Here is a 27,080-nt window from a genome sequence, read left to right on the forward strand (position 1 = left end):
AGCTTTAGCTAAGAGTGTTTTCCATGTATGAAATGCAATCCCTGCTGACCTCCACCTTGAAGTATCTGTGACCTCCAGCAAAATATGTACAGTTGAAGTATAATCTCCTAAAGTAGACCTTTCTTAATCTTCCCAATTGTTCTGCTATTTCCCTCTTGAAATTACTTTTATAAAGTTTGTATTTACTTATTTGTATCTGTCGTATGTACTCCCAACAGAATATAATCTTCCCAAGACCAGGTATTATTCCCCAGGGTCTTGCATATGAGTACCTCCATGTGAATAAATTGACAAGAAGAGATTTTTTAAAATCACTACATATAAATACTCTCCATCTTATTTACTGAACACTTACATTTGTCCATTGGAAAATTCATAGCATTTTACAGTATTATATAATACTAGTCATCTTTCATCTGTCTTTGTCATTCCTGGAATAGACCAAGGGCAATTATTAGGAATTGAGCTAGATCCCAGAAGCTAAAGTCTTGGTTTTATGTTCTTGACCTAAAAATTTTGATAAATCAATTAAAACCAAGCAACAAGCATTTATTAAACACCTATCACCTAAGATACATTATACTAAGTGCCATGAATAGAACTACAAAAATGAAACAAATTCTACCCTAACAGCTTGAAATTCAACGTAGGAAAAAACAAAATATAAATATGTATATATGTGTGTGATATGCAATAAGATATAAACATATATGCATATAAATATGCATGTGTATATATCATATATCTATACATAAGTTATATTGATAATAAAGACCTAAAAACAAACAATAAGTTCACATGCAATTGTTTATTTATAATATATGCAATTATATTTTCACAGGATAGCTTATGTATTACATTTTACATACATCTGACATATAGACATATACATCACATGTAATATAAATTACAGATATACATATGCATGTGTGTGTGTATGTGTGTTTATTAAGGGTCACCAAAAGGTATAACATGAAAAGATGAAGTCATGAGGTGTAGATTCTAGTAGTAATTATATAACATATACAGCACATACTCCAGAGTCAATCTCCAAGTACCCATTTACTCTGTGCTCAGTCCCACTGCTACATTTCCCCTCAGAGTTATAAGGTGCCATGAATTATTGAAGGATAATCTTCTAATGCTCTTCTAAAGCTCTAAACTAGGGGCGCTTTTAGAAATTAGTATCACTTATTGTTACAGACCTGATACAAAACACTCCTTTGCAACTCTACTACAGAGCTCCAGCTCTCTGAAAAACTCTTCAACATTACCACACAAGGTCCAAGAGAACTATAGCTTTAAGAAAAACAATGTGTACCAAATGGGATTATTCACAGATCCTGGTTGCTGGGGTTTATTTTTTTCTTTTTTATGGGATATTCAAGAATTCCCCCCTAGTTATGATAGAATTTTTCTTCCAAGTTCCTCATAAAGCTTTGAATCTGTCTTTCCTCATTACATTCAGTCTATCCTAAACTACTGAGGATCAACATTTCCAATAGCTTCTACAGTCCAGGGAGGTTGATAGGACATTCAGCAAAAATCTAAATCTAGTTTTTTAAAATTTATAAGATCCTCTTATGGCAAAGAAAGAGGAAAAAATAGGAAACTTTTTCTCTTCCCCCAATTCCAAGCAATTCCTTCTCTAGGACTTGACTGAAGACTTTTCCCCCCTCAGCTCCACCTGACAGCCAAATCTCCCATTTTAACTAGTTTGTATATTTCAAATAGGCCTCACAGTATATAAGCAAATCCTTAAAGCAATATAAACAGACTTTCAGTGCAATATCATTCCAGTTCAATGAATGGCTTTTAAAGAATCCTAGAAAATAATTAAGATGTAATCTCACTTACATAAGACATCAAAATAGAGTAATTGTCAGTCTGGTAACTATCCAGGCTGATCCCTACTTGTAAATGTTTTAAAATTAAAATTCTAGGAAGCATTTTGTTAAATTACAAACAATTTAAATAATATAGCTAAAAATGCTATTTATATAAATTAAAATAAGGCCATAATACATAAATGTACATAGAATTGGGCCCATCTTCCTCTCTCCATTCTGTACCTATTCTGCAATACTAATACTACATTCACTTTGCAACAGAGCTTTGAATGTGCTGCAAGAGTGGTTCCCACATATATTGCAAAGTGTCATTTGGAGGGTTCAGAGAAAACATTTGCTTTAATAGAAATACATTCTATGTCCTATGTGAAAATATTCTTAAAAGACATCTCTGGAAATTGGAACTATTGGGAACCAAGATGGCAGAGCAAGCAGTAAATCACTTAGCTCTCCCATAATCAACCCTAAACACTATAAAATACCACCCCAAAACAAATTCTGGAATTGCAGAATCAACAAAAAGATGGGATGCCCAAGAAACTTGGCAAGAAAGACCTGTCTCACTAGAGTAAAAAGAGAGTGCAGTCCAGGACATGAAGCATGCCAACAAATCAGCAGCAAGTATCATTTCAAAAACTGGGAGATAGTGAGTCCCAATGTAGTGAATCAGGCAAAGACTAACATCAAAAACCCCCACATGACTTAGTATAGTCAGAGAATTCAGAAGACTCCAGATCTGAGAAGTACCACCTGGTTCATCATAGACACATCATAGACATTTGCATAGATGCAAACAAGCATCTTCCAGAGGCCAGACCACCATGTGCTTCACTGTAGTCCTAGGGAAATGCAGAAAAGCCCATTCATACACCCACAGGAAGAGAGAGAGAGAGAGAGAGAGAGAGAGAGAGAGAGAGAGAGAGAAAGAAAGAAAAGGAGGGAGGGAGGGAGAAAGAAGAGAGGAAAGGAGGGAGGGAGGGAAGGAGGAAGAGAGGGAGAAAGGAAAGGAAAAGGAAGGAAGGAAGGAAGGAAGGAAGGAAGGAAGGAAGGAAGAAAGGAAGGAAGGAAGGAAGGAAGAAAGGAAGGAAGGAAGGGTAGGAGGGAGGGAGGGAAGGAGAGAGGAGGTACGATGACAGGGAAGACCAAGATACAAATTCAAAAGGATTTGTGTACCTATGTGCAAAACCCCAAAGAAAAATGGGATTTCAGGCTCAGAAAGAACTCATGGAAGAGGCTGAAAGGGAAATTTAAAATCATAAAAGAGAGGTCAAAGAAAAAGTGGGAAAAGAAATGAGAGTGATGTAAGAGAATTATGAAAAAAAAATTTTGGTCTCTTGGGGAAAAAAAACAACTGCTTAAAAAGTACAATTGAAGAAATGGAAGAGGAAGTACAAAAGCTAACTCAGGAAAACAACTCCTTTAAAGTTAAAATTGGGCATACAGAAGCTAATGACTATGAGACATCAAGAATCAATCAAGTAAGGGATTTCCAGGGGCAGAGCCAAGATGGCGAGAGGACAAACATTTCCTACAACTCTTAGACCAATTAACAAATCCAGCCTCTGAATTAACTCTGGACCAGCAGAATCCAGGAATATTGGGAGTGCAACAAATTACCAGCAGAATATAATTTCAAAGATAGGCAGAAAAGGTCTATTTTAGTCCAGGATGGAGAAAAGCAAGCCAAGCACAAGCAGGCTGAACAGATAGCACAGACAGCACAAGGTCCCGAGGTGGTATGGATTCCATGGGCAGAGAATCTATGGGAAGGAATCTATAGCAGCAGCACTGGCTACTCTGCCCTGGTTTCAAGCCAGCAGATCAGCAGAGAAGTTATAAAACACCCAACACAAACACAAAAGGTAAACAGCAAATCCCAAAACCCCAGAATCTCACAGGACATGGCCATGCCCACTCACCACCAGGAGTGAGTCAGCACTGATCCAACACAGCCTGGGCCACATATAGAGGAAGCTACTGCTTGTAAAAGAAGCTTGGAAAACCTCCCCAACCCTAAAAGCAGATCTTAATTAAAAAAAAAAAATGACTAAAAACAGCAAAGTGAATTCTGACAATAGACAATTTTTACAGTGGAAAAAAATAACAAATTTCAAACCCTGAGGAGACTAAAGGCAGATTGTCTCCAGATGAAGTCCCAAAAGGTGATATAACTTGGTCCCCATCACCAACGCTCTCCTAAAAGAAATTAAAAAGGATATTAAAAGAGAGCTAGAATAAAAATGGGGAAAGGAAATGAAAACTTCGCAAGATTTGGAAAAGGCATATAACTTATTAAGAGATTTGATAAAACAAAAAAAGAAAACAACTCCCAGAAAAACAGAATTTATGAAACAAAGAAAAAAGAAAATAACTCCTTAAAAAACAGAATTTGTGAAATGGAAAAAGAAAATAACTCCTTAAAAAATACAATTTGTGAAATGGAAAAAAATTCCACAGAACAAAACCATTCATTTAAAAATTCAATTGGACAAATAGAAAAAGAAGTTCAAAAAGTAAAGGAAGAAAATAATTCACTAAAATTCAAAACTGAAAAAATGGAAATGAATGACTCAATGAGACAACAAGAATCAGTCAAACAAAACCAAAAAAAAAAAAAAAAATGAAAAAAAATAGAAAAAAAAATATAAAATACTTAATTGGGAAAACAACAGACCTGGAAAATAGATCTAGGAGAGACAGTTTAAGGATTATTGGACTCCCTGAAATACAGGATGAAAAAAGGAGCCTAGATACTATCTTTCAGGAAATCATCAAAGTGAACTTCTCAGATGTCATAGAATCAGAAAGTAAAATGACCATTGAAAGAATTCACTGAATGCCTCCTCAAAGAGACTCCAAAATTAAAATCCCAAGGAATATCGTGGCTAAATTTCAGAGCTATCAGACCAATGAAAAAATATTACAAGGAGCCAGAAAGAAGCAATTCAAATATCGAGGAGCCACAATAACGATTACCCAAGACCTAGCAGCTTCCATTTTATTGATATTCCAAAAGGCAAAGGAACTTGGAATGCAGCCAAGAATAAATTACCTGCTAAACTGAGCACTTTCTTTCAGGGACAGAAGATGGACATTCAATGAAACAGGTGAATTCCATTTATTTCCGATGAAAAGACCAGAACTAAACAAAAAATGTGACTTCCAAATATAGAACTCAAGAAAAGTATAAAAAGGTAAAAAGAAAAGAACTTTTGAGAACCGTATTTCTGTTATGGGTGTACATAGACAGTGCATGTATAATATGATTTTACTGTTATAAAAAAAAAAAAATCTAGAGGTGTATATACCAGAAAAAAAGGGGGAAAGTAGAGGTAAAATGAGGGAAATTACATTTCTGGAAGAGGCAAAGAAAATCTATTATGATTGAGGGAAAGAAGGTGTTATGCCCCTATGTTCTACTCTAACCCGGTAGTTCCTCTTTGAGCTACTCTTAATGCCCGTTTGTCAACGGCACACGGCTAGGCCACGCTTACCCGCCTTCAGGCACCAACCCGGATCCCATAGAGACAGACCACCATGAGGTAGGGGTGAAGCGAAAGAGAACTTTATTCTTAGATAACATATTTATACCCCCTTGAGGTTCTGGGGGAAGGGGAGGTCCTCTAGGTACTTGGCATAATGGGATTGTCCCAAGAAGGAGGAGGGAGGCATGCTAGGCTTTGAGAGCACTAAGGAGGGAGACGTGGTACTTGGGGTCAGACACAGCCTCCTGGGGCTTTGCCCCACCTCCCTGTAGGACGCGCGCCTCGGAACCTCTCATCCCTCAGTTCTTCCCACATGCCTTGAACTGCATTCCTTGCTTCTAGAGGCTTTTTAACCCTTACAGAAGGAAGAATGATGAACATTGTGTGAAACTTATTCTCATCAGATTTGGCTCAAAGAAAGAATATTAGACATAGTTGATTTCACCAAGAAACTTCTCTTACACTATAGAAAAGTGGGAGAAAAAGGGAGGAAAAGGGAAGGAGTGGACTAAATAGAAGGGAAAACATAAATAGAAGGGGAAAAATATAAGAAAGGGGGAGGGTCTCTAAAGGAAGAGACCTGCTTGAGGCAAGTAGTGCTCATAAGTAAAATACTGAAGAGGAGGAAAATGGGAAAAGGAAAGAAAAAAGTATAATTTGGGGTTAATAAGATGGCAGGAAATACAGAATTAGTAGTTTTAACCACAAATGTGAATGGAGTGAACTTTTCCATAAAGCATAAGCAGATAGCAGACTGGATTAAAAGCAAGAATCCTAATACGTTGTTTACAAGAAACACATTTAAAGCAGAGCAATACATACAAAGTAAAGGTAAAAGGATGGAACAGAATCTCTTTTGCTGCAAGTGAAATGAAAAAAAAAAAAAAAGTAGTGGTAGCTATTCCTTATCTCAGATCAAGGAAAAGCAAAAATTGATCTAATTAAAAGAGATAAGGAAGGAAATTATATCTTGCTAAAGGGTACCAAAGATAATGAAGCAAAATCAATATTAAACATATATGCACCAAGTGGTGTAGCATCTAAATTACTAAAGGAGAAGTTAAGAGAGTTGTAAGAAGAAATATACAGCAAAACTGTAATAGTGGGAGATTTCAATCTCGCTCTCTCAGAACTAGATAAATCAAACCACAAAATAAATAAGAAAGAAGTTAAAGAGGTAAATAGAATACTAGAAAAACTAGATATAATAGATCTTTGGAGAAAATTGAATGGAGACAGAAAGGAGTACACTTTCTTCTTGGTAGTTCATGGAACCTATACAAAAATCAACCATATATTAGGACATAAAGACCTCAAAATCAAATGGAGAAAGGCTGAAAGAATAAATGCATTTTTTTCATATCACAATGCAATAAAAATTAGATCTAATAAAGGGCCAGGAGAAAATAAACCAAAAAGAAATTGCAAACTAAAAATCTCATCCTAAAGAATGAATGGGTGAAACAGCAAATCATAGACACAATTAATAATTTCATCCAAGAGAATGACGAAAATGAGACAACATACCAAAATTTGTGGGATGCAGCCAAAGTGGTAATGAAAGGAAATTTTACATCTCTAGATGTTTACTTGCATAAAATAGAGAAGGAGAAGATCAATAATTTGGGCTTAACAACTAAAACAGCTAGAAAAAGAACAAATTAAAAACCCCTAATCAAATACCAAACCTGAAATTCTAAAAATAAAAGAGATCAATAAAATTGAAAGTAAAAAAAATTATTGAATAAAATTGAGTTGGTTTTATAAAAAAAAAAAAACAAAATAGATAAATCTTTAGTTAATTTGATTAGAAAAAGGAAAGAGGAAAATCAAATTGTTAGTCTCAAAAATGAAAAGGGAGAACCTAAACCAGGGAGGATGAACACAGAAAGAAAATTATAAACAAATATCCCTAATGAATATTGATGCAAAAATCTGAAATAAAATGTTAGGAAAGATATTAGAGATAATCATCTCCAGGGATGCAAGGCTGGTTCAATGTAGTGGGCTAAAACTCTGAAAAGGTGTGCTTGTATCAGACAGCAAAGCAGTTAACACTAATTATCTATTCGATGTGAGACTAAGTAGTAGTATTGCTGAGTCACAGTTTGGTTGTCCTTTGTGCATAGTTCCAAATTGCTCTCTAGAATGATTGGCTCAATTCATAATTGCACCAACAGTGCATTAGTATACCAATTTTCCCCTATCTTCAACATTTGTCATTTTCCTTTGGTTTTTTTTTTTCATATTAGCCAATCTAATAAGTGTGAGGTAGTACTTCAGCAGTTTTTATTTACATTTTTCTAATCAAAAATGATATAGAGCACCTCTTATATGACAGCTTGAATTTCTTCTTCTGAAAACTTTCTGTTCATATCCTTTTATCATTTATCAATTGGAGAACAATGGTTTATATACTTATATATTTGGGAATGAGGCTTTTATCAGAGACACTTGATATAAAGATTGTTTAGCAGATTTTTGCTTTCCTTCTCATCTTAGTTCTATTGCTTTTGTTTGTGAAAAGCTTTTTAACTTAATATAATCAAATATACTACTAATAGATTACTAAGTCTATACCCAAGAGAGATCATAAAAAGGAGAAAAGGACTTATATGTGCAAAAGTATTTAAAGCAGCCATTTTATAGTGGCAAAATATTGGAAATTGAGAAAATGTTCATTAATTGGGGGATGGCTGAATTAGCTTTGGTATATGAATATAATGGAATACTACTGTGTAATAATAAATGATGAACAGACAGATTACAGAAAAATCTGGAAGGACTTGTGTGAACTGATGCGAAGTGAAATAAGCAGAACCAGAAAAACATTGTCCACAGTATCAGCAATATTTTGTGTTAATCAATCTGAACATATAAGTTCTTCTTAGAAACACAATGATTCAAGACAAGCACAAAGGAAAATGCTATCCACAACCAGATAAAGAACTGATGAATTCTGAATGCAAGTCAAAGCATACTTAATTCATTTAATTTTTTGCATTTTTTTCTTTTGATCTGTTTCTTCTTTTACAACTCTAACATGAAAATATATATTACGTGATAGCACATGCATAACATATAGCAAATTGCCTACAATTTTAGGAAGGGGGAGGGAAAAAAAGTTGGAACTCAAAATCTTATAAAAATGAATGTAAAAAACTGACTTGATATATAATTGAGGGGGAAAAAAATGCTATTAAAAAAAAAAAAAAACAGAAAAAGTTCCCTGGATGGTCTCTGAACTTTTCTCTTGGAAGCAAAGAGTAAATCTCATGTATTCTTTTCCTAGGGACCTACACATAGCTTTCAGGTCAATTCACCTAAGGACAAGGTTAACTCAAACTTCCAAGCCTGTGACAAAGCATCCTAGATCACAATAGCCCTTAGCTAAAATTAGTCCTCAAGAAAGTTCTGTAAGAGTTTCAGAAGCTCAGTCCTAGAATAAAAAAGCAGACCCTCTATTCTTCTTTCTCAAAGATTCCACAGTTGAATTTCAGGTCAGTCCTAAACTGCACTTTGGTTGGTGATATGGAAGCAGCAGGGTTAAATTGAAGCTGCCCCATGTCTCCTGGTATTCTGGTCCGTAGAAACAAGATAATAAAATTTACTTTGATTTTTCTAAATAAACTTTCATGTGCTTGTTGCACATGAAAAGCATCAGATTCACATCTCTGCAATTCTTCATCCCAGTGCATTCAATTCAGAACTGCTGGATTACCTTTCATTCTTTGAAAAAATCCTGAAATAGATGATCAAAATCCATTTTTCAAGCACCTAAAAGTAATAATCTATTTCTAAAGAAGCTGAAACCCACATTCTGAATGCTTACATAATAAGCATTCTTTGTCATAGTCTTTTTTCAGTTCTTCTCCCTACCCTAGACATTACCATCATTTCCCATAAAGCAAGAATTGAATCCAGGGATAACTAGCCTTAGACAGATATATTGAGACAAAGTGGTCTTATTCTGTCTTCCCCTAGAGTCAAACAACTTTAGACATCTCATAGAGATCACCTGACTGAAGAATTTCATTTTTCAGAAGACAAAATTGAGACCAGTGAATTAAGTGAATTGTCCGAATTTTCAGTATCTAGTTAATCAATCTAATTCAGGTCTAGTCAAGGTTTGCTGGACTCAGCTCCTTCCAGCTTAAATTTTCAGCTTGAGTATTTAAGCTTAAGGAATTGGCAAGGTATACAACATATACAAATCAGGGTTTGATTTATTGTTTTGACTGATTATCCCCCTTCAAGTGTAATCTCTTTCTCTGGATTTGTTCTTCTTCATCTATCTTCATTAAATTGTTTTCACTGAAATGGTTCATAATTCCTTAGGAGATTCTCTAGATAACTAGCTTTAAAGTACATGGATAGGTAGATGGATAGATTAGATAGATAGATTGATTGATTGATTGATTGATTCAGGTAGAATGATGATTTAGTTTGCAAGTATTCTTAAGTACTCTAATATAGTTGCATTCTAACATGATGTCTTGTTAACACCTCCATGCAATAATTCAAAGGAAGTATCCAAAGTGAGGAATGCCACATTCCAGGGCTAATGAGGAACAATGTTGCATGTTGACATAATTCTTGTGCTAATCAACAATATATATCATGAAAATACATCCCCCCACTGTTTACCTGTACATGAGTTGTTAATTTAAAACAAAAATGGAGGTATTAGTGTTGGAAGTACAACTCTAATGTCCCATTCTCTTAGTTCTGATTAGATTTTTAGATGGAATGGAATGCTTACAAATCACTGGTGAACTACATGTTATAACTATATGTTGAAACTATTTATGAAACAACTATATGTTACAGATGAATTACTAAATTGACAGTTGCAAGGAATTGCCATGCTACAGTAGTTCCCCATACTAATGAAATTGGAACTGAAGATCCCTACGTCACCCAAGTTTTTATCATATCTTTAGAATTGGAATGGGGTATTAGATATCATCTAGGTCAACTCATACTTTTTTTTTTGAGGGGGGGGGTTGTTTTGCTATTTAAAAAAAATGTTTTTTATTTAAATTTTAATTAGTAAAAGTCTGTCTTCTTTTTCTCCATCCTCCTCTGCTCCCCATTTCAACCAAAAAAAAAAAATCACTGAAATAAAACATGTATAGTCAAACAAAACAAATTACTGCATTGGTTATGTCCTTCTTTTCCCAGAATGTCTCAATCTGCATTCTGGGACCACCACTGCTCATGTCAGGATTGGATTGCATGTTTCATTATGAGTCCTCTGAAATCCTAGTGATTGTCTTGATTAGAATAACTAAGTCTTTCAAAGTTTTGTTTTTGTCTTTAAAATGTTATTGCTATATATATTGTGCTAACTCCCTCATTTTGCAAATTAACTATAGGCTCCAAAAGCTGAAAGAGGTGGAATTACTTGACCAAGATACAATAATTAGGGAACTGAAATTTGACCCCAGATTTCATATTCCACATTCAGTTATATTTGTATTCAAAGATGATGGCCATCTGACCTTTTGGTCATCAGATCCTTAAAGCAAGAAGAAAGTATATCAGTTACTCCATTTTGTTTCCAGTTGTCAAGATGAACCATTCACCAATTATTTCTTTCTTAATCTTATTGATATCTTGTGTTTCTACATTATCTGCCTCCCATTTCCAAATATCTTCATCCTGAATATTCTATTCAGCAAGCCATCCATCGTAACAAAAAATATATATAAAAAAGGAAGAAAAAATAACTAGTTCAATTCATCTAATCAACATAGCAATCCATTGTTTCTGACATTCTATATCTAAAAAGAAGGGAGTAAATGAATGTTGTCATCCTTTCTTTTAGGACAAGCTTACTCATTAGAATTACGCAGCATTGTGTCTTTTTCTTGTTCTTTACATTTATATTATATACATTGTTGACATGTTCAATCTTAAGAGCTTTTGCTAAATGTTCCACTACTATATTTTAAGTATTTATTTGTATTTCAATGTAAATTCAATGAAAGGAAAATTTCATTTTATTAATTTTTTTGCTTACCCACATCTTTGTGGTAGGCATTTTGGTATAAATTAGAGACATTACACTTCTACACATACCTTCCAAGAGTATGTTTAGTAACAGAATATAAAAAGTTTTCATTAATTTATCAGCTAGCAGAATGAATACAGAGAGGCTTGGAGAGACTTACATGAACAGATGCTAAGTGAAATGAGCAGAACCAGGAGATCATTATATACTTCAACAATGATACTGTATGAAGATGTATTCTGATGGAAGTGGATTTCTTTGACAAAGAGACCTAACTCAGTTTCAATTGATCAATGATGGACAGAAGCAGCTACACCCAAAGAAAGAACACTGGAAAATGAATGTAAACTGTTTGCTTTTTGTTTTTCTTCCTGGGTTATTTCTACCTTCTGAATTCAATTCTCCCTGTGCAACAAGAGAAGTGTTCGGTCCTGCACACATATATTGTATCTAGGATATACTGTGACATATTTAACATGTATAGGACTGCTTGCCATCTAAGGGAGGGGGTGGAGGGAGAGAGGGGAAAAATCGGAACAGAAATGAGTGCAAGGGATAATGTTGTAAAAAATTACCCTGGCACGGATTCTGTCAATAAAAAAGTTGTAATAAAAAAAAAATTGATATCAGCTAGATAGTGAAAGCAGGGGATCCTTGGAGTAGCTTTTCTCTTTAGGGAAATCTGCCTAATTGATAAAAAAATATATATAAGACAAAGATAGAAGTTATATCAGCTTTGTTCTAAGACTATCTTATGTTTATGCACAAAACCTCTAGGGTAGTTAAGAATAACAATTCTGACACTAATTAAATGTGTAATCTTTGACAAATCAATAATGTCTTATAGGCCTCAAGTTCCTAATCTATGAAGTGGGTGAGTAATAACTCCTACTGCACTATTCAGATGAGGGAAATCCTTTCTAAATTTCAAAGCTTTCTTTAACTATGAGTTATTTTTAGAGGATTACTTCCATTAAACCCACTCTCAATCTTCAGTGTAAGAAATTCCTTCTAAGGCACAAAGAACTTATTATAGATCACAATAAGCTAGTTAATCATATGTCTATTCAAATATATTTCATTGCCACCCTTTGCAAGAGTTGACATTAGACAGAGTGTGGGATGGAACAAGAGAGGGAGCACTATGTGAAATGTACATTTTAAATATTAACCATCCAACCTGACCATTTATCTCTCCTTTTCCAGACTCAAAACCTGCTTGGCAGTTACCTGTCAGAGATGTTACTTTTTACTCACCCTCTTCCATGTGATGTGGGAACAATGGAATGTCAACAGCATCTCATTGTTATTTATGTAATGATCCATCTTTGTAATTGAACATGGATTGAATCAATTTATTCTCAATAAAGGTTTGACTTTTTAGGACCTTTACTGTCTTTTTTTTTTTTTTCTTAACAGAGCTTCCCAGTAAATAATACAACACAAGAAAGTTGTAACCTATTCCCAAAACATACAAGACTACAGTCGATGGTGTATTAGCTTAAAAAATAGATCAAGCTCATCTTGTAAAAGGAAGATTTAAAAAAAAAAAAAAAGGTGGCTCTCTCTGTGAGGAGAGCCATGCTTGAGGCTGTATAACACCCTGGAGAGGAAAACAAGAAACCTCAACATTTCCTAGTGTTAAGTTTTGCTCTCCAATGAAGTCTTCTGAGTCAATAGGTATGGGCAAAAACAAATCCTGATATGATCAACCCTAACTTCAAGGTTTGCTGACTATACTGTGGATGTATGCACCTGCAGAGCCAGAAGGTACATCATGAACCACTTTACCAAGATGAAAACAGTATAGGCAAACTAATAATTTAAAGAAGGCCAAAGTCTCATAGCAACATGATCCAGGGATATTCCTATATAAAGACAAGATTTTCAAGGGTGATTTAGAATTAAAAACTGCCACCACATTCCATGGTGTAGTTTTCATATCATCAAATAACTTCATAACAATTTTTAGAACATTATGCCTTCATATGGACCTTCTTCCTCCAGCCTAGGTAGCACAATAGATAGAGAACTGTGCTGGAAATCATGAAGATCTGAGTTCAAATGTGACCTCAAACACTTACTATGTGACCCTGATCAAATTATTTATACTGTTTGTCTCAGCTTCCTCAGCTGTGAAATGGAGATAATAAAGTCACCTACTTCAGAGGGGTTGTTGGAAGATATTTGATTAGATGATCAGATAATCAAATGAGATATATGTAATGTGCTTAGCTCAGTCTTGAAAGGAACATTGTAGGTACTTAATAAATGTACATTTCCTTAATTTCTTATCCAATTAACAGTACCATCTGCACTTTGCTCCTTTCTAATGGTCAAATTCTCCCCTTATTTTATCCAGAGAGAAAGGAAGGTAGATAGAAAGGTGTGATGACTACATATTTTAAAATCAGCTGGAGTCAGGAATTCAAGTTAAGGGAAAATCCTTGATCTTTATTCTTTGTGGAGGTGAAGGGGGATACGAACCTGACCAGCAGCCTCTCTGACTCTCTCTCTCTCCACCCACCAAAATCGTCTCTACGTCATTTCCTATACAACACATCAAAACTTGCATAGAGAGTGGGCGGGGTCATTCTTTCTCCAAGCATATATTAATAGAGTATCGTCCAATTGCTATTTAGCCTCACATGCTTGGGACCTCAGTGCATCAACTCAAGCTTTAGCCCATTACAGAAAAGAAGGAAGGGAGGAAGGAAGGATAAAAGGGTAGAAAGAAAGATAGGGAGGAAGAAAGAAAGGAAGGATAAAAGGGTATTAAGAAAGATAGGGAGGAAGAAAGATAGGGAGGAAGGAAGGAAGGAAGGAAGGAAATAATGCACACCCACCAAGAGCCACTATTTTCAATAAGATTACATTCTTTTGTATAGAAGCATTCTCAGGGACATTACTCAACAATCACACCATGTGCAACCATTTAAACTAAACTACTATCAAATAACTCTGAAAAACAATTACAGTACATAGTTCTGGCATTAGAATTCATAAATAGAAATAAAACTGGTCTAAAATGCAATGATTCAAGCTTAAAATTATTGTGCAGAATGATGGCTTATTTCTTGTAAATCCTTAACTTTTGGTAACATTTTTTGTTTTCCTTCATCTAGTCCCAGGAATAACATCAGTAGACTACATAATGTAGCCTCTTATAGGAGGCCTTTCCAGAAGGATATCTCCAGTAGCTTATGCCTCCTTCAATTACTTTGTATCTATTTTGTCTCTCTTTTGCAATTGTACCTATTGTCTTCTCTGGTTGATAACTCCTCAAGAGCAGGGATTGTTTCATTTTTTGTCTGTTTCCTCAATATCTAACCCAGCACCAAGTACAATTCTTAATAAATATTTATTTATTGAATGACTGAATTATATGGGACCCTGAAAATCTACAATGGGGCTCAGGTCATATGTTTCAATTTTATCCATTCCCTTCCCCAGGTACCCATTTCAAACATTCTCCTATCAATAGGTAAATAGAATATACCTTTTAAAGAAGTTATTTCTGAGTTTTCTAATGTTAAAGATTATTGAAAAAGGGGGAGGAAGGTATCAGATGAGAAGATGGCAAATGGAAAAGAGAAGCAGAGCTTATTAAACGATTCTCATTAGGCCTATTACCTGATTATCATTTAGTTCCCTGATTCCTTCTAGGCCTGGGGCATTTGAGCAAGTTGTTATTTTCATGTTCATGGTTGATTTAGGTTATTATCCATTCTTTAGATAATTTACATTCTTTTTTTTTTTTTTTTTTTCTGGTTTACAATGCTCCAGATAGTGGAGTTTTTCAGACTAGAAAAATAAAACCACCATATCCTACCATCCTAAGAATGCTTGATAAATAAGAATTTAATTTTTAATTGTGGATTATTGGACAGAATTTCTCTGGTGTGTCACCACCTAACCAATTCAATCGAAATATAAATAACTACACATAATCTGGTCAGAAAATCAAGAGTTGCCATTCTTTCTATTTCAACATTAAGTTTAATAATCAGGGCAATACCCAAAGTATCCCTGAGGCATCTTACCCATTAAGAGCATAACATATTACCTACCTTTTTACATGCTTAGTGTTTATACAAAAGAGATCATTGATAGTTTAAATTGAAAATCACCACTATCTTTTCTTCTTATTTTCTTGAAAGGATTTTCTGTGCAAAAATGTCCCTTTCCATGCTGGCAATTTCCCTCAAGTAACTGCTGGTTGGTAAGATCTACATCATTTCATGAATATTCATATCAAAGAGATATTTATAACAGTTTTGTTCATGTCATTTCTATCTCACCCTTCCCCCATACAACACTCTTTGAGCATTATAAATTAAGTCTTGAAATCTGGAAGAAACTGAAGTCTCAATAGTGTTACATAAGGATTTTGTTAATGCATTTTTAAAGCCACAGCTTTAAAAAGAAAAGAAATTACACACATGATTGTCTACCAGGGAGAAAAATCACAGCAATAAATTGAAAAATGAAATACCACTGGAAAGGAATCTCAGAGTGAAATTTTTGGAAGTTTTTTTTATCATAAGAAAATATTAAGGCTAATATACATTTTATCCAAATTTCTTTGGCTAGCCATGCTAACACATTAATGTATGTACAACATAAATAAAAGGCCCTGCATTATGTGAACAATGCTGTATCATCCAGGAACATGAGTATGACCCAGAATGAAATAGAAAGGGAAAAGAAATATGGCTCTCATTGAATATCCACTTAATATTTTTCTGGTCATTTTGCTTTGAAAGGCAAGATGGAACAAGGGAGAGAGATTTACAGAATGATTCTTTTTTTAAAATAGTATTTTATTTTTCCAAATACATGCAAAGATTGTTTTCAACACTCACCTTTACAAAACATTGTGTTCCAAATTTTTTTATCCTCTCCTCTCTCATTCCTCCCTCCCCAAGACAACAAGCAATTCAATATGGGTTAAACATGCACAATTCTTCTAAACATATTTCCATATACATCATGCTGCAAAGAAAAAGAAATCAGATTAAAAAGGAAAAAAAAAACTGCAAGAAAAAAACAAGCAAATAAACAAACAGCAACAACAAAGGTGAAAATATTATGCTTTGATTCACATTCAGTCTCCATAATTCTCTCTCTCCATGTGGATGGCACCTTCCATCACAAGTCAATTGTAATGGCCTTGGATGACTTCATTGTTGAAAAGAATAATTTTGTTCTTGCAGTGTACAATGTTCTTTTGGTTCTGCTCATTTTACTCAGCATAAGTTCATGTACAGGTCTATGTATAAAGGAAATTATTCTGGCCATGACTTGAAACTCTCCATAGAATGGAGAGAAAAATAAGTGAAGGCAGAAAACCTGTTAGGATGCTGTTACAATAGTGGGAGTAGGAGATGTGTGGAACTGGATATGAAAAGTGAAGGAAAAGAAGAATCAAAGATAATTGAAATCTTTCAAACTTGAGACACTGGGTTAATAGTTGTATCCTCTATAGAAATAATGAAGTCACTATGAAGCAGGTAAATGTAATCAACTCAGTTTTGGATATTTTGAGCTTAAGGTGCTAATGGACATTCATTTAGAGCCATGATGTGAGCAGTTGAAAATACTGGCCTCAAGGGTAGGGCAGAAGTCATGGGGGGGAGGGGGGAGGGGGGAGAGAGGAGAGGGAGGAGAGACAAAGAATTGTGATTCAAAAATGTGGAAATGAATGATATTTCCAAGAGAATGTAGAGAGAGAAATGAAGAGCGCTAAGAAAAGCTTTCTGGGGCATGTGTAGATATGCCCCAAATCATTTTTCTTCCAGTTTAAAAAAAATTATTATAGTGGGTAATAGCTACCTGTATTTTAAACTCACTTGTCTGTTGCCCCAATTCAGAGTATCTCCTTCAAATCCTGGCTTAGCTCCACAGTCTACACAGTAGGTTCTATAAATGTAGCAGTAATATTGTATTCTGTCCTGATTAGCTTCTCCAATATCTTATATTCACCCAAGAGAATGCACAGCCTTGTACCAGATTATTTCATTGTGCCAAATGAATAGCACTCTCATCATAGTTCATCACTACCCATTCACCCTCCCCCCACCAAAAAAAAAAATGAGCTTGGTCCATCTATGTGTACACAAATATAGGTACAAATCTAGGTGTACCAGTCTTTCAATAACTATTAGTTGTGGTGAAAACTCATCCCTTCCTCAAATATCTAATTATTTATTGATCCTAAAACTTCAAGATTGCCTTGGCTCCTTAAAGTGGTATATCTAAATATAGCCATTCCTAGGGCAGATATTTTAGATCACAAAAAAAAAAAATCAGTGATTACAGATGAACACCCATGATATATTGTATTAGTACAGTTTGTGGTGAGGATTAGAAAAGATAGCACTCTTTTCTGACTGATGTACTATTAGTACAGGTACCTTAGATCTAGAAAGTTCATATATAAAAAACAAACTTTCTCCCTTAATGCAACCTGTTTTGTAAGAACCCTGGCTCTAATAGGATGGGCTGAATTCATTCCATGGGGATTTACAATAAACATCTTTGGCTTATTTTGCTACTCAGCCAGGTTACTCTAAGAATGCCTGAAGCTAGCTCATTTCTAAGGTATTTGCTTCTATTCCTTCTAGCAAGCCAAAAATATCAGTAAATTTAGAAATGGAATATTTATATGGAAGCCTTCCATAGTCACAGTGAGTTATTCAGACAGTGAAAATACAATGGGAAAAAATGTTGGCATTCCAACAACCTCAAATTTGTTTGAAGAAGATGGTCTAAGTAAACCCTGTAGGGTCGTTCCAGAAGTCTAGGAGTTAGTGTGTTCCAGGGGTGAAAGTCATTATCTCTAGAATATATTGGAAGAAACAGAAAGGAAAAAAGGAGCACCAACATTTTTTTTTCCCCTAGCAAACCCAAGATCATTGCTTCTATGAGGGGAATGTAAACTACTAGGTGTTGGGTGTTGCTATGAGTGGGGTCCTTGGATAAAAGTAGAATTGTATTGACTTACTAGAAAGATGAGAACTATATCAAATGTTTTAATTTATAGTGTTTATATCACTTGAAGTCCTTTAAGTGTTTTCTATGTTTTTGATGGGGTGAAATATAGATTGTCCTGTACAAATGCCCATGGTTGCCTAGGATGCTTATACTAGCATTGGAGATGCTTTTGCCCATATCTGTAAATACTTAAACAAGAGATATAATCAGTTTATATTTTGCAATTTTCCATTGGCAGCTATGAATTGGGACAAAATGAGGCCAAGGTAAGGTTTTTCTAACTACCTTCTTCAAGATTTAAATCATGCCCATATAATCCTATATAAACCTAGGGTAGTTAGATGGCATAAAGCAAAGAATGACAGGCCTGAAGTTAGGAAGACTTATCTTCCAGAATTTAAATCCAACTTTAAGAGACTTGCCCCAAGAGAGGTCACTCAACCCTGTTTGCCTCAGTTTCCTCATCTGTAAAATGAGATAGAGAAGGAAATGGTAAACCACCAAAAATGCTTTTGCCAAGAAATCTCCAAATAAGGTCATGAAAAGTCAGCTTAAAATGATTAAACAACATATAAACCCAGACTATAAGGGGTACTTATTTCTGTATTTCTTGTACTATTTGAGGACTTACGGAATAGAATGTAAATTCCTTCTGGATAGGACTCTTACTTTTTGTCTGTATCTCCTGCACCTAGAATAGCAACTTGAATTTATTAGATGACTAATGAATATTCCTTAAATTTAACATTTATTCAGTACAGGAATGGAGAGGAAATTGTTTGGATATGATTGTAGGCAATATTTCCAGAGTTATCTCATGACCCCCACCCTCAAGAATTTGGATCTTGATTACACCTATAATTCCATTAGGACAGGGGTAGGCTACATTTCAACACAGACTTGGATATTGAAGACTTTTAAAGCAAAGTCTATATCCTGATTCAGATCCCTGTTTCTTCCTCCCAGAAAATTCCATCTTTCACCCTCCATTTTTTTAATGATGTTTAGTCCAAAGAGTTACATTCATCAAAAGTCTCATCTCATTCATTGATTCCTGTTACTGCAGCATCTTAGTGAATAGTTCATATATTTTTCATAGAGGTAAAGAAGGCTTTTCTTGAGGGTAAGCCTGAGCATTCTTATCATGAATAGAAAGAGAGATAGAGAAAAGAAGCAAAATCAATTAAGGAGATATAATGAAAAAAAAAAGAATTTTTTTTAAAAGCTCCACTGATAAATATCTCAATCTTGTGATCAATTTTCTCTCATCATTTTACTAAAATTCTTCTTAAAGATAATTAGCAACAAAATTCATTAACATTTTTCAGTATTCAGCTTCAGTTTTTAACATGGTTGACCACTAAACTTCTGGACACATAGCATTCTCATAGATTTCTTCTTGTCTCTATTACTATAGTTACTTGAGGAAACATAGAAAGAGAGGGCAGGAGGTTGGCTGCATCATCCAAGACAGTTAGCTATTGGGGGATCAGAGTGGAAGATGCTATTCCCAGTTCTACTGGGCTTGGGGTATAGTGGAAAGAAACCTTTATTTATAACCAGAAGCCTTGAGTTTCATTTCTGAATTATTAGGTATGTGACCTTGAGTAAATTAACTAATCCCTCAGGATTGCAATTTCCTTAACTCTAAAATGTGGTGATAAACTAGATAATATCAAAGGTCTCTTCTGGCTATATAATGCCTTCCTTCCCAATAGAACTGGAATTTCATTTGTAATGATTATAAGAAAAATTTCAAAAGAATAATTTATATTAAAGATTTAAAGTTACATGATACATTATTTTATATTTACATTTACATATTTATATTCATATGTATTTATATATTATATCATAAGTAATATATACATTATATATTTTATATGTACACATATTTTACATTTATATTAAGGTTTCCAGTTATATGATACATTATTTTGTATTTGCATTGAATATAGATATTTTATAACATATACTTATATATATATGTATGATTCTACTGTTTCTCTAGACAGTTGGCCTTTTGTCCTTATAATCACACTTCCCAGTGACTAGAATAGAGCTCAGGCCTAAAATAAAAAAGATACTGAGTTTAAATCCACCCTCAGACACTAGCTATGTGATCTTGAGCAGATTAATTAACCCTATTTGCCTCAGTTTCCTTATCTGTTGTTGTCCTTCATTTTCAAAGAAGACCAAAATGACATCACTACTTTAACGAAGTCAAATTATAGAGTATCCAATTGTGGCTGATCAGACCAGTATATGATAGCAATGCTCTACCATAAGTCTGGCACAAATAATCCATAAGAACATTTGGGATAGATTAACTTTCCACATCTCTCATTTCTTTTGAATTATTTCAAATTCTGCTTTTCTTATAGAGCACAGCACCTTCTCTGATAAGGAGAAAACTTGGGAGTGTCTTTATACAGTTTTTTCAGCCCATCTTGTGTCTGTGTGTGCTCTGTGTGTCTTTTTGTAAAGCATATGTTTGGTATTCGAAGGTATCATATTCAAAAATCAATCCTGAGTGAAACAAGGTTGGGTCATATAACGGCCACCTTACTCAAGTTGGAACTGGAGACCTGGTTTCATTTTGGTTTGGTTTGGTTTTTTGTTTTTGTTTTTTGTTTTTTTTGGAGTGGGCACAGTGAATAGGAATGCTGTGATGCTGGTGCAGGTTTTATAATCAAAACAAACCTACTCAACAAGTTTGGATACTTAGCAAAAGGAGTAAAACAACAGACAATGTATTTGCCACTTGCAGGAAAACATGCCATCATCATTAATGCTTATGTTCCTACCATAATAAACCCTGATGAGATCAAAAACATTTCATAAAGGCCTGGAGAGCCTTCCTTATCTGTACAATAAGCTGAAGAAAAAATGGCAAAACACTGTAATGGAGTATAAGGGAAATGGACTTCAAAAATATGTTGGGGTTTTGGGCTTATTTAATGCATGATGTGTCTCAAAAAAAAAATGTGTAGGCTTAGACCATCTCCAAATCAAGAGGCAAAGCATAATATGCTTCTGTCAGTGGGCTAATTTCCAAAAAGGAGTTTTAGAGATTAACAAGGAGAAAGACACAAAAACAAAGAGAAATACTCTATTAAAGCAGGCTTGAATTCCTATTAAGGAAGTTTTGTTTTGTTTTATTTGGTGGGGGAGATTATGCCATTGATAGGTGTGCTAATCCTAAAAGCAATTAGCAAAAAAAAAAAAAAAAAAAGTGGAATGTCAGTTGGTAGGTACTTTAATAGGAAAAAATAACCTTGGGGGTTGACCTCATAACTTGATCTAATGATTTGCTATAGTAACATATCTTAGACAAGGAACAAAAGACCCATTAAGGAGTGCTCCTCCCTGCTTGCCTCTGGTAGTAGCTATAGGAATTCATTTAGGGTCCAGTGCAATAAAGGTCCACTTAAATTCAACAAAAGCCAATGCCAGCCCTCCTACACACACCCATAGCCCACCTAGATACTGAGTTGCTAGTCAGGACATGGCCTTTTGTTGGGAATCTTATTAACCCTCATCAACTCCATGAGGAGTCCCTGAAGAAAAGGACAATATTGAATAACTTTTTCACATGCTCTTTACCTTCAAAAACAGCAGTTCTAAGAACTAATTTATCCACCTAGAAAATGAATAGTCATTCCTTAAGCCTCAATTGAATGGATAAATTTTAAGAGATGAGACATTAAAGTACCTAAAACATTACAACTTGATTTGGGAGCCAACTCCTAATTTTAAAAGATGTCATAATTATCACACTAAGTTAGAAGGTATGAAAGATTCTATGCTTCCAGTTCCAGAACTCTCTCTTCTGTAATTTAAGTAAAATGGATTTTGAGGATTTGCTGTGTCATAATGTGAGAAATTATTATTTTTCTATCATTGATTTGTTTTTTTTTTAATTTCCTTAATCAAAGACCAACCAGTCCTTGAAGTCATTTAGCCAGAACAAGGCTGAGGGCCCACATCAACTAAGTATATTTCTGATTTAAAAGTAAAGAGAATCTAATCTAGAATGCTACCCTAAAAAGCATTAGGCTCACACAGTAGTAAGCTCACCTTTGTTCAATTTAAGTGGTGGAGATGGATTCTTTTGTGGTGAAAACTGGAAGCAGCTGGGTGTTCAGATCAAGTTAAATTCACAGCGCTAAGTTGCTGAAGACTCTTGATCCACCTCCTCACGTACATGTCTATTCCCTCAATTGATTGCTCACCAATCAGGGTTGATTTCACCATTGTCAGGACCACCCACTTTTCCAAAGGTATTTAATCAACTATGCGAGCCTCGATCTTCTCTTTGGTTACCAAGGGAAACCAGTAACCGCAGTTTGTTGATTATTTGCTAATGTAATTAAAAACCCACAAGTCTGACTCCGGGACATTTCATTCATTTCAAAAAGAAGACTGCTAATTAATCCCAGAATATAAACAAAAATAAAAAAATGTTATGGGCCAGAACTCTGAACAAAGGAGTCTTACAAGGTGCTAAATCAGTGGCGTTGATAGAGACAATGGTTGTGTAGACTGGTGTTTAATAGAGATTCACACATTAACAAGATTCACACCTATGATAAAAGAGCACCCGTGGTGGTGGTTCTCCTGTCTCCCCCACAGAAACCAAGACACATTCAGAGGATTTCAAGAAGCTGGCAGAGGCTGAGAACACAAAGGACTGGCGGGCAGGAGCTCAAGCTCTGGAACCAACAAGAGAGGTAGGCTTCTAAGAAAGCTAATGGGGCCCCGGGAAAGGAGACAAGACTTTGGAGGAGATAACACCTGACTGCACTTGTGATTACTAAAGTGCACCGAAAGCTCCTCCCAGAGACCCCAAGAAAACATTACAAAAAAACAAAAACAAAAAAAAACCCAGTTCCTGTACATCATCAAAGAGGTTAGTCTATTAACCCTCACTAAAAACAGTAAAAGAGGAGGAGGGAGAAGACGGGCAGAAATATGGAGATAGTATTTTTGTTTTGTTATTAAACAACAAAAATAGCTTGCATTTTTATATAGTACCTTAAGGTCTGCAAAGCTCCTTACAAATATAGTTTCTTTGTTTCAGTATTATAGAGAACGCTACATTCTGCCTGAATGAAAGCTGGTGGACTAAGCCTCTCTGCAGCCTAACCAGAAGGATGATCACCAAGAGAAGCAGCGCAGTTTTCTGATCGAGATGGAGCGCAAACACAAAAGGGTGTAAATAGAGAGGACTTGCCCGCTCCCACAAAAGAGCACAGAGAGGAGGGAGCTCGCTCCCACAGCAGCACGTGAGGAGGAGACCATAATCAGGGCTGGAAAGACAGTGAGGAGTTCAAAAGAGAAACGGTTTTGGCGGGACTCGAGTGGAAGAAGTGCAGCGCGGACGCCGACAGCAGCCAGAAAGGAAGTGACTTCAAACTACAAGTCCCAGAAGTCAGCGGGGGCGCCGGCGGCGCGGAAGGAGGCCGCGGCGCGGACGGGCGACGTTCGCCCCGTGGCCCCACGGAGGGGCTCCGGCTGAGAGAATATGTCGCTGCCCAAGAAGAGAAAGATGGACTCGGCGGAGGGCGGCGGAGGAGAGGGCGGCGGGGGTGGCGAAGAGGAAGATGGAGGGGAACGCGACCCGGGGGGTCTGGAGGAGGCCCAGGAGACGGAGCAGGGCGCGCGGGACCGCCTGTACTACGAGTGCTACTCGGACGTGTCTGTGCACGAGGAGATGATTGCTGACCGCGTCCGCACGGACGCCTACCGCCTGGGCATCTTGCGCAACTGGGCGTCGCTGCGGGGCAAGACGGTGCTGGACGTGGGCGCGGGCACGGGCATCCTGAGCGTGTTCTGCGCCCAGGCCGGCGCGCGGCGCGTGTACGCCGTGGAGGCCAGCGACATCTGGCAGCAAGCCCGCGAGGTGGTGCGGCTCAACGGGTTGGAGGACCGCGTGCACGTGCTGCCGGGCCCGGTGGAGACGGTAGAACTGCCCGAGCGCGTGGACGCCATAGTCAGCGAGTGGATGGGCTACGGGCTGTTGCACGAGTCCATGCTGGCGTCCGTGCTGCATGCGCGCGCCAAGTGGCTCAAGGAGGGCGGCCTTCTGCTGCCGGCCTCGGCCGAGCTCTTCCTGGCGCCCATCAACGACCGGACCCTGGAGTGGCGCCTGGGCTTCTGGGGGGAGGTGAAGCAGCGCTACGGCGTGGACATGAGCTGCCTCGAGGGCTTCGCCACCCGCTGCTTGATGGGGCACTCGGAGATCGTGGTGCAGGGCCTGACGGGCGAGGAAGTGCTGGCCCGGCCGCAGCGCTTTGCGCAGCTGCAGCTGGACCGCGACGGCCTGCAGCAGGAGCTGCAGGCCGGCGTGGGCGGGCGCTTCAGCTGCCGCTGCTACGGCGCGGCGCCCATGCACGGCTTCGCGCTCTGGTTCCAGGTCACCTTCCCCGGGGGCGACGGCGAGAAGCCGCTGGTGCTGTCCACCTCGCCCTTCCACCCGGAGACGCACTGGAAGCAGGCGCTCCTCTACCTGGACGAACCTCTGCAGGTGGAGCAGGACACGGACATTTCCGGGGAGATCACGCTCTCGCCCTCGCGGGACAACCCCCGCCACCTCCGGGTCCTGCTCCGCTACAAAGTGGGGGAGCAGGAGGAGAAGACCAAGGATTTTCGCATGGGGGATTGAGCCCGGACGCCGCTTCCCAAGGGCGGGGGGGGAGAGGGAAGCGGGGCTTGAGGACAAAGCAGAGATTTCCGACAGCCTTTGACCGCGTTTGGCTCTCGGGGAGAGGGAGGGGTGGAGATTGCTGTGGCCTCAGTCTCCTCGAGAGGAGACGACTTTTCTGGTGATTTTAACGCTATTTTTTACAAAAGTGCTTACTAAAGATTTTTTTGAACCTCAGATGCATGTAGCACAGAGCACTTTTTGTCCTTCGTTCGCCTGGGGGAGGATGTTGGGGGAGGGAAGAAAGGGAGAAAGAAGCTCCAGAAAGGAGGATACCGTTTGGTCCTCTGGTCCTCGTTTAGGCTAAAGTTCAGAGATACGAGAAGGTCTCCTTCCACTTAGACTTTCTGAATTTCCAGTCTGAATTTGCTCTCTCCAGTGCCATATTTTCTTGATCTGAGAGCTCTTTCCCCTCGCAATGGCCTTTTTTCCCCTGTATTGTTCTGCCTAAGAAATTGTCATTGATTAAATACCATTCTTGAATTGTAACGCACATTGTAGCAATAAGGACAGGTATAAAGTGAACAGCAAGGTTGCGCTCAATTTAAATAGCCATGTTCTCCGGAATAATTCCTACTTAAAGATCCGTCGCCTTGGTGGGGTGCTAAAGTGAATTGGGGACATAATTCCATTAAAGTACGGTGGAATGTCACTTCCCAGTTTCACAGCCTAACCTAAGAAACTTCCATGGTGCATTGTATGGTACTACAGTTGAAGGGTAATAAATATTTAAACTAAATGTTTTTCCCTTAGTTAATATCTTTCTAAGAAAATATACAAGTTTCCAATTTCCTTTTTTTTTTTAAAAGGAGAGTGTTAGACTATAAATTATTATAATTCTTATTGGATAAGTGGGGCTGGAATGAACAGTCTCAATTTCTGACCTCTGGGTTGTTTTTTTTTTTTCCCTTAAACCTGTGATAATATTGTTTCAACCAATTAACAGCAAAACAAAGCCTTTAGAAGAACACTTGTTCTTTAGATAGATTCTTCATTTTTTAATTTCCTGATTTAGACAGATCATGTGGCCTGGACTTTAAGGCATGAATTTAAGGATTTGAGTCTTTGTTTCCCGTTTATGTGAGCCAAAAGTAAAGTTTTGTGAATATGATAAATTCCCATGTAATGAAGTATATTCCTCTTTTTTATTGTGATATTTTTTATTTTATTTTCTGCATAGTGAAAATTTGGACAAATTTCATTTTATCTAATTGAGATTAACCTTGTCCATTATCTGTGACTTGACTTTTTTTCCTTTTGGTCAGCTCTGGTGAAAAGTTAGAAACTCCTTCAGAATATAGCCTCAGGGAAATTAAAAACAAAGTGGGTTTTCTTTAATTTTTTTTTTTTTTTTTTTACTTCACCGAAAATTGTTAAGACACGAACAAATTTTACATTCCAAAATAGTCGATTACTTTTATTTATTTCAATACTTTAGATGTTTCAGAGTCTCCTCATCTTTTTTTGTTGCAGATAAAAGTAATGTAAATAAGTTGCTGTCATTAGTGTTTGTAAGATTATTCTTTCACTGAGGGAGAATCTTTATTCATATTCTACCATGTTTACATGTTTACTGAATGTCAATAAAAATTATACTTTTGTTACCATTCTTGTATGCAAATAATTTTAATAGGTTATTATTTGTAAGTAGTACATAAATAGAAAGGTAGACTTAATTTAAACCACAGTTTATGGGAAATAAGTTTTTTTTTTAAACCTTAAATTTACATGGTTCTGTGTTCTGCATGTATGTAAAATTTTAGAAAGCTGTCTGCTGTAGAAAAGAGAACTTTGCTATAGTGATTTTTTTGTTATATGATCAGCTCAGTGTAGCTCTTCACTGAATAGCATTACACTTTCTAATTGGTTTTCGTAATTTTATAAAAAACAGTACTTACTGTCATCAGCATAATACTGACCAACATTTGCATTTTTAAAACAAAAATTTACATTTTCAACATTTACATCTACTTTATCTTCATATTCCCATTATACAGACAAAGAGCAAGAAAATAGTTGTGAAATGT

General features: G+C 36.6%; 1 protein-coding gene across 1 annotated transcript; it reads left to right on the forward strand.

Moving 5' to 3' along the window:
* The first annotated feature begins 23,795 nt into the window (after positions 1-23,795).
* Positions 23,796-25,181, forward strand: PRMT6 (protein arginine methyltransferase 6). The gene has a single exon (XM_031967177.1). The coding sequence runs from the start codon at positions 23,875-23,877 to the stop codon at positions 25,012-25,014; it is 1,140 nt and encodes a 379-aa protein (XP_031823037.1). The 5' UTR covers positions 23,796-23,874; the 3' UTR covers positions 25,015-25,181.
* The last annotated feature ends 1,899 nt before the right edge of the window (positions 25,182-27,080 follow it).

This window comes from Sarcophilus harrisii, chromosome 4 (genome assembly GCF_902635505.1).
Source record: "Sarcophilus harrisii chromosome 4, mSarHar1.11, whole genome shotgun sequence".
Lineage (NCBI taxonomy): Eukaryota > Metazoa > Chordata > Mammalia > Dasyuromorphia > Dasyuridae > Sarcophilus > Sarcophilus harrisii.

What these genes read in the sequence shown, in the direction of transcription:
- PRMT6 (XM_031967177.1), top strand. Translation starts at nt 23,875, where the DNA reads ATGTCGCTGCCCAAGAAGAGAAAGATGGACTCGGCGGAGGGCGGCGGA.